At 40.1% G+C, this 9270-nt stretch overlaps 1 protein-coding gene across 2 annotated transcripts; it reads left to right on the top strand.

Annotated features, from left to right (window-relative positions):
- Nucleotides 1-2276: 2276 nt before the first annotated feature.
- Nucleotides 2277-5679, top strand: LOC100276818 (uncharacterized). Of its 2 annotated transcripts, none has more exons than XM_020544983.2 (6): nucleotides 2277-2586; nucleotides 3077-3297; nucleotides 3582-3685; nucleotides 4521-4606; nucleotides 4975-5085; nucleotides 5197-5674. In XM_020544983.2, the coding sequence occupies exons 1-6, from the start codon at nucleotides 2549-2551 to the stop codon at nucleotides 5336-5338; spliced, it is 702 nt and encodes a 233-aa protein (XP_020400572.1). In that variant the 5' UTR covers nucleotides 2277-2548; the 3' UTR covers nucleotides 5339-5674.
- Nucleotides 5680-9270: the final 3591 nt, after the last annotated feature.

Genomic DNA, 9270 nt, shown 5'->3' on the forward strand with positions numbered 1-9270 from the left:
TCTTCAAGGGACTTGGATAAGTATATATCGGATACACTTGTCTGGAGTTAACATTACACAAGTATATAAATCTAGGAAGGCAACAGTGGAATCCTTGATTGTCAAGCTATGGATGGGTGAGCTTGGTTTGGATGTTTTTTTCTAAAAAAGGAAATTGTAGGGCTGCATGGACTGAATTGGTTTGCTGTCAGTTCATGGAAAATGGCTTTAAAGGTGCTAACGATGACAAGTATGATTATTGCTCTGAATTCTTTGAGCTTGCAGCTGCATTTTTCAGTTCAGTGTTCTCTGCGGTTTTTGGGCGGGAGCTGTCAATGGAGAAGGCACATCATAACTTTACCAGGTTTTGGCTCGTGTGGGCAATGTTGCTTACTACCTGCAACTTCTAGATTCAAGACGTACCCACTCGGTGCTACATGTCTCGCCACTCAAGCTTGCTGCTGGGTTTTGGGTGTCCAAACCATGTTGTGCAGCAAGTGCTCCTGGCTTGGTCAGGACTTTCGTTGGATCTGGCTACCTAGGAACACATGCTGCTTCACTCAGAGCATCAGGATCATGGATGTGCTCAGATTCTACATCGACTTGAGGGCAAGTCGAATTTTAAGGAGGAGAGAATGTTACACCACCATTGTCAGATACTCCACATGAGGAACTCCATCCGGGTGAGCGTGGAAGACACTAATATTCGAGTCGCAGGTCCTGAGTTGATGTAACTAACTGCAGCCTTGTTGTTGTGGTCCTGTCTAGGAGTAAGTCTCTAGCGTGTGGGGTTGTGTCCCTCGGTCACCGGTTGGTGAGCCATGTTCCTAAGTAGTCGTATATATGTTGTTGGCTTGGACAGTAGGAAGGGGCATGTATGAACTTTACTCTGAATGAATACGACATTTTCCTGATTCCTCTCCTATTCTCGTCTCCTACCTCTGCTCCCTCTCTACTATCTTCTCCTTCCATTAGCTGTAGCTAACACTATGATGATAACCAATCACGCCCATTGTATTTGGCTCAAGCAAACAATGTTGCAGGATGCTAGCCTGGCTCACGAGAATCCACGAAATAGCACTTATTTGAGACGGCGTTTAAAAAATAGCATCTGTTTTCAAGCAATTCATAGAACATCACTTGTTTCACCAAATTAATTCAGAAAAAATACTTCATCTATATTTTGCATACAAATGGACCGCATACAATTGGACCAAATTACCCCTATTTGTTTCATAGCCCTCTGTCCATAAAAAATTAAATAGATAAAATATACTAGTTCTATTTTATTTTATAGTGTTAAAAATACAAATAGGCACATATTGTTTTATTGAGGAAGAAGTCTAGATTAAACTATTGAACTTCAAACCCAGTTATCTTTAGCATTGAACTATTAAAATTGACAAACTTAGCTCACTAAAAGGTCTTCCATTATACTTCTTTTGTTCCTTTTTATTTGATGTGATTGTTTTTTTGAAAAAACTTAAGTCGCTCGTCTTATTTAAAAAATTGTGTATTCTTTAAAAACTACTCCCTCCATCTCAAATTATAATTTTGAAGTTCGATGGTTAAATCTAGACTTCTTTATTTATAGAAAATATATGTTTATTTGTATGTTGAACACTATGCTTACGAATATAAAACTATAGCTCATATATTTGTATGTATTTATGTTGTTCTTGTGGATAAAATAGATAAAAAAATAAGGCTACGAAATGATATGGTCAATTTAGTCCATTTTCTTGTGAGACGAGAAATAAACTAATCAAAAATATAGATAAAGTGTTGTTTTCTAAATTTATTTACGCCCCGTTTGGATCATTGGAATTGAATTTCATTATAATAATAATAATTTAGACATATATCAATTAAGCTAATTCGGTTTTATGCAAAATATATTTATATACTATTATTAGCAAGATGTCGGAGATATTTATGTGCTACATTTTTACTATAGAGGAGTGAGACGAAGAGTGTCATATAAGTTACAGAGTAGAAACAAATTCTACTAATGCATAAAATCATTTCCCACCCTCCACCCATGAATTTGAGATAGGTTTATATCTGAACTTTGAAAAGTGGTGGAATGTTAAATTCCAAACTAAATAAGTTACTTTATTGAGTGAATTCCAATTCCTCTAAAATGAAGGGATCCAAACGCCCCGTTAATGAAATTGGTACCGTTTCTAAATTGCTTAAAAATAAGTGTTATTTTCTAAACATTGTTTAGAATTAGTGCGTGGATTCCACAGCGTGGCTCAAGAAGGCGTGGAGGCAAGTTGCAGCCCCTCGGCCTGACTGGCCCCCCGAGCCAGGAAAAAAAAACAGGCCTCGTCGATTCTGTGGGCCGGAGCCATTGGGTTCGAAAAGCCCTGGCTTCCCTTTCACGGCCGCCCTAGCTTCCCCACACTGAGCTCCTTCGCCGCCGCCCTAGCTTTCCCGCGAGCGGGACGGTAGCCGCCGTATCCTCCTTCCTCCAACACCGAGCGGGTCCAGGCAGGCAGCATCCTCGCGCCCTGTCGTGTCGCCTCTGCCTCTGAGTTCAGCTCGCCGGCAGCCGCCGCCCGCAATGGAGGCCCTCCGGAAAGCGGAGGCGGAGCTCACGGTGTACGTGCACCCCTCCAACGCCAAGCGCGTCCGGCACGCCGTATCCCGCCAGCTTAGCGCGCTTCTCTTCACGTGCGTCCGCTCCCCTTCCCTATCTCCGTGCATCTCCTCCCTATGCGTTTTGCAAAGTTCGTGTTCCTTGACCTACCGTTTTCATACGCATCCGGGTTCGAATCGCAGGAAGACGCGAAATATGGGATGGTTGGGGATGTGGGAGTGGGTAGCGTCGCCTTTTAGCCGCTATAAGGCTTGAGTTCCGAGCAAATCGTTAGGTGTCCAGTCCCCGGAGAGATTATGCATGAGGCTATAGGACCCTTGGTTGATTCTTCGTCACATTCTTATGGCCACTTTCGAGCTGTCGCAAGCTTTCTGTAGCAAGTTTGATTATTGTTTGGCCAAAATTTCATGCCACTTTCGAGCTGCCATGAAGCTTTCTGTAGCTAGTTTGATTATTGTTTGAGCAAATATGTATGGTGCCAATTCATATCAGGTATGTGGACCGTTTTGATGGCGTGTTGCTGATGCATGAAGTTTCATTCCTTATTGGCAAAGACAAAGAGGGCAAACCCATATATGAAAGGAGTGACCGTAATGATCAAATTGCTGAACCCGTTTCTTATGGCAAAATCATGAATGGCTTGGTGCCATATTTCAGCGTCCAAGTGCATGCCACCCTGCTGCTGTTCTCTCCCCAGCCGGACATGATCCTGGGTAAGTTGGTTTGTTTTGTCAATTTGAGCACTAATGGTTGTAGTATTTCTGTAGACAGTAGACCTGATTGACTGCGTTCAGTATCAGCTCATGCCAGCAAATAAGCATGTTACTAGTACTTGGGGATACTACATTATTGAAGCTTTCTATACTGCCATTACAAATTCTATCAGTGCTTTTGCTAGTGACTGATCTGCCATCATATCTTGTGGAATGAAGTAATAACCTGGCCTGGTACTGATTTGAAATGCATAGTCTGATGTTTAATTGTTTGCTAACTTCAGAAGGGATGGTTGAAATGATTGGGAAGGAGTCAATTCATGCCATTGTATTAGGGGTTTTCTCAGTGGCAATTATGTCTGAAGATATTAAGTTCAAATTCAAATGGGTAAGTTATATTGAGAAAAAGAATGATATTTTTTATGTGATGGTTTGGGACTTCACCTTTTTTCTATTAGTTTATATTTGATTTGAAGGTTCTCTAGTTTCTTTCAGTAATTTAGTTTTCGTATATCAATGTCCTCTTTTCTCTGTCTCATAAATTGTATTCAGTGAAAGAAATATCCTTGGAAGTGGGAACAAAGAATGGATCAGAACTCACAAGCATGTACTCTTTAAAAATAATGTTTTAAACTATGATCCCTCAAGTTTGCCTATTTGTTGTAGATGGACAGCCATGACTTGTTTCTTATCTTTTATTACAGTACAGCTTTGAAGGTTTTGACAATATTAGGACCAATTTCAGGCTCGTTTGGCATGGCTCTAGCTTTCATTGTCTCCCAGTTTATTGTAGCAGGAGTAAAAAACACTTCTCCTGAGAACTGCATTATAGCTAGGAGCCAAAGCTGATAGGAGGCATGCCAAATGGGGCCTCGGTCTCTTCTAAAAAAAAGTTGACCATTTGGGGAAACAATTTGGAGCTAACAGATGATTTTTTTACAAGCGTCGAAAGCCAGGACAACTTGAAACTCCTGTGAAGCTTGATTTTTTATACAGAACTTTCCGATACTTCTGTTTGCACATCAATTTTTTTGTGATGTTCTTCAGACCATTGTGAATATCAAGTTATACTACTGAAATGAATTCACTTGTGTTCTTCATGGGCTGTTGAATGTTTTTTTGTGACTACAAAACGTTGTAAAAGTCTGCATAACTGTTAATAAGCTAACTGGTCTCTTGAAAATGTATGCATAATTTTTTAATATATTTTGACTTTTGCACAGAAAAGTGATGGAGGGAAATTTGTGAGCCTCACAGATAAAAAACATGTGATTGAAAGAGGAACAATGATAAGGTTTTCTGTCAAAAGGTATGGGCTGATCTTGTTCCATTTTTGTCAGTATAACATGGTTTTGTTAATCTTGTCTTCTTTTTTGATTTGAAACACTCCATTTTCAGAAGTCAAATGCCTATAATCTTCTACTCCTACATTTAGTTTTTTTCTATGTCCATCTATCTATGTTGCCCATGCAGCTATGTCCCTATGGACAGTTTGGCAATGTCCAAAGACCTAAAACAAGTGATTATGTTACAGCAGCACCTGAAATGAGCTTGAGCTAGCTCATCAATGTGTACATGAGAAGTCAAGTACATTGCAGTTGCTGAAATGTAACGTGAATGGTCCACATTCTGAGATCAAAATAAATTATTTATGTTTCCCCTGATGTTCAATTACAGGGTGGATACAGAAATGAGTTGTCATATTACTGGATCTTTAATCCCACCTCACACTGGATGCATGCGTTGGTTGTCAGTACATGATCCTAAATATGCATCAGAACTCAAAAGGTCTGGATATACAAACTCATGTTTTTCATGTTACTATTAAAGTTATATATCTTGCACAGTTTAGCCTCTATTCAAGCTATTTGCTAATGAGTGTGCTGCTCAAATCCTCAGTGGTGAAAGTAGATCAAGGGATACAAGCATCAAAATTGAGCAGAATGAACAAGAACATAGAATACTCAAGAATGAAGATGGTATGGTGAAATCTGAACGGCCATATAAATCCCGAAAGAGGGGGCGACACATTGAGAAATGACATTTCATTGAGGCCGTGAAGATACAAGAATGTGGAAGTCATGTTCGCTTCAATGGTTCTGCTGCCTATTTATGTTTCTTGTGGGGGGGAGAAGGTGCCTCCAGTTGGAGATCCCGGTAGCTTCATAGAAATGTACGATGATTTTTGTAAAACGAATGGAGGGTTGCATTTGCAAATTATCACCTTTTTTGACAAGATAGTAGTAACTGATCTCACCGAAGGGGTTTATTGGCAAATGGCAAGTCCCATGTTTCAATTATAACCCGGGCCTCTGTTGTGTCCTATATCCTGTAAAAGGCCTTTCCTTTTGAAGCATAACTGAAAGAGTTGCACACCCATTATAACCATTTTTTATCAAGCAAAATCTGAAAGTTGACACCCAAAGTTTCCCAATACGATGTAAAGGACGCTCTCGAACCTTCTGGTGTATGCACAGCTACAACAATAATATAGCGTTGTCCAGCATTTAGGAGCATTTTATGCACAGCTACAACAATAATATCCTTTTAGTCCTACTCAAGTTGCAACAAGATGTAAAAAAAAAGAAAGAGAGAGAAAGGAGAGGGGAAAAACTTTTTGAGAGCATTAAAAGGAAAAAGGTCTAATCAGGAGTATTTCATACATGCTATAAATAGAGGAGTCCTTGAAACATGAATGTTGAGCGAATGGCTATTCATTAACCCCTGCAGATCCACAAGCTTCATCTTGTTTGCAAGAATGAGTAAAATAATTAAGGCTACAATGCAATTGAACCGCAAATAATAGTTCATTGAATATGTTTGAGCATTGAGAGATAATACACTGAAGTTCTTCAGAATTCTGACTGAATACAACAATGTTCGTGGAATAGTTTTGAGCAAATTAAGCAAACGGCAGCAAATCGAAGGTCGAGGGTTCCATGTGAAAGTCCATATGCTTCTGCTGTTTGTTTGTTGATGTTTACTGGGGAGTGGGGAGAAGATGCACCTCCAGTTGAAGAACCCGAAGTTCAGCCTTAGAAACTGCTTCCTCGGTTGCTTTTGAAAGTGTATGATGTACACCAAGCCAAGGATTGTATGATTGCGTCAGTAGCAGATCACTGTATACCAAACAGTTATCTGAAAGCTCACGCCCAGAGTTTCTCTTCCAAAGAAAAAAGAAAAAAGAGTTACCAATACGATGTGAAGGTGATATCACCAACCAAAACCAACATGGGACTGATGCTTTTGGTTTGCTGCTTATCTGTCGTGTCCATGGTTACAAGGCGAGTAGGGATGAAAATAGTAAAAAAAACAGATACTTTTTTTCTTTAATATGATATAGAATCTACAATGCAAATATATATTCTTGTTTTTGACATTGAGATTATAAAAATTCATAAAAGATAAACCTTAAATTTATCATATACTCCCTCCATCTTCAATTAAAATTCGTTTTACTTTTTTTACTGGATTAATAATCATACAATAATTATATATATGTCTAGTTTCATAATTCATCCATATGAATACGGACATAAAAATCTAGAACTAAAACAACTACTATTTTGGGATGGAGGGATATCTTCTTAAATGATAGATATAAAGTTTAGATACAGATTCATATACAAATTTGGATGTTTTCACTTTTTTGTTGTAGTGATAAATAATACATAAAACAATTTATTCAAATAATATTCTTATTTGTAATAATGTGCTTTGTAACACGAAGAAAGATCAACATCAAATTTTATACATATCTATTTAAAATATTAGTTTTGTCCTAACAATTCGGTCATCCACCATCCCTGAAGACGAGGATGATGCCTAGAAACATTATACCCTAGCGTCTGCCACATCAGCTATCAAGCATCATCAGCCCTTATATATTTCAGTGTTTCAGTGTACAGTCTTTATCGTTGACCTAGATCTACCTCGACGTCTTTTCTTTTATGAACTTTTATTTAAATAAAACATGATGTTTTATTAAAATAAAATTCACATGATCATATAATTAAGCAAAAAAATAATTCAAACAAAATTAATAAAATATAAATCTCTTAAAAATAATAAAAATACATAGTTTATAAAAAACTTATACACTATTATTTCTCGTCGTCTCCTCTTCCACCTGTTGACGCCTTTTTGGAGCGCCAAACACTCAACAAGAACCGTGGCGGTGCTCTCTGGTCAGGCGCGGACGGTCCGCGGCACAGGACCGGACGGTCCGCGACCTAGCGTAGGGGCTAGGGTTCCCTGCCTGACGGTCGGACAGTCCGCGCCCTAGGGCCGGACGGTCCGCGCGTGCGCAGGGGCGGCGGAGGATCACCAGCGGCGCCTGGATCTCGCTCCCGGGAGGGACCCCGTCGGGGAGGAGAGATCCTAGGAGTTGTCTAGGCTCGGGTAGACCGACCTAGACTCCTCTAATCGACGTAGAGTCGAAGAGAAGCGGAGAATTTGAAGATTAAGAGGCTAAACTAGAACTAGACTAGAACTACTCCTAATTGTACATGAAATAAATGCGAGATGGAAGTTTTATTGATTCGATTGATTGTCCCTAATCGGCCGTAATCCTCTGCTTTTATAGAGGAGGGGGGACTGGACCCGTTACCAACAAAACTCCAAGTAAATCCCGCGATTCTCGCCAACAAACACAGCAAAAACTCGGAACCCTAAACTGCTCTGCGCGTGCGCGGACCGTCCGGCCCACAGGCGCAGACCGTCCGGACCGCGGACCGTCCAGCCTCAGGGCCGAACCGTCCGCCGGCTCAAATTGGTGCCCAACATATGCCCCCTGCCTTTTAGTGGAGCTGAGCAAACCAAAAGCAACTAACTCGATGTGATTACATCGGTTCTCTTAGGCATCTTGCCACATACTAGGATGGTATTGTTTGAGGAAACACCCATTCAAAGCCTTGGATAAATACTTGCCTTGTAATGTTTGTAGTAAATAGGCGTTACCAGACATTACCTCCTTTACTTTGTAAGGACCCTCCCAACTTGGCGATCATTTCCCAAACTTCCGGTCTTTATTCTTTAGAGGCAGGATGGTCTTCCACACCAGGTCCCCTACTTGAAATGATTTTGCTTTGACCTTCTTGTTGTAGGCCCTAGCTACCATGATCTTGTCCTTTTCTATTGCTCCTAAAGCTATCACCCTCTTATCGGTTACCTCATCAATATTATCCATCATTGAATTATAATAATCCAGTGACGGTTAGATCATTTTGCCTGGTGAACCTGACAGCATTCAAACTTATTTCCACAGGCAACATTGCTTCCTGCCCATAGACAAGCTCAAAAGGAGTTACTTTAGTAGCACTATTGTTGGGGACTTGTTCTCAAATGCTATGAATTAAGAACAAGGCAACATAAAAATGTTAAATGTTAATGCCCTTCGTCCGCTGAAGCATTATCTCTCCAAGGATTTAATGAACTTCGGACCTGAATACTAAAACATAATATTTTTAGGTACATTTACACCTTTTCCTTGACGGAAAACAATAATTCCAGTGTGATGCGTCAGCAATTACAAGATTGCATGAACAGTACATGTGTACTGTTCATCTATTTATAGGCACAGGACACAACCTATGTGAAATTACATTTATGCCCCTTATAATCAATTACAATACTGACACAAAACATCATGGGTCTTTGAATCATTTCATCTTTAAGTCGGTTCGCCCCCTTCGTCTTGAGATTTGTCACTATGCCGAAGCTTTATCGGTGGTAACTTCGGTGCTGCTTCTGAAAGGATCTGTCAAAGGTGTTTTCCTCTTTTAGGATCTTTGGCTACGAAGCATTCCCCCAATAGTAGCCCCTTCGCGGTGCTAGATCATTTTTCGTAACGAGCTTGATCCGTGAAAAAATCTTCTAGGCTTCGGGATGCCGAAGATCCAAAAAAACACCTTCCCTGAGCTCGTTGGCGAGAAACGATTAAAATAATCCGCGCGCGAGGTGCCCCCCATCTTG

This window comes from Zea mays, chromosome 10 (assembly GCF_902167145.1).
Source record: "Zea mays cultivar B73 chromosome 10, Zm-B73-REFERENCE-NAM-5.0, whole genome shotgun sequence".
Classification (NCBI taxonomy): Eukaryota; Viridiplantae; Streptophyta; class Magnoliopsida; order Poales; family Poaceae; genus Zea; species Zea mays.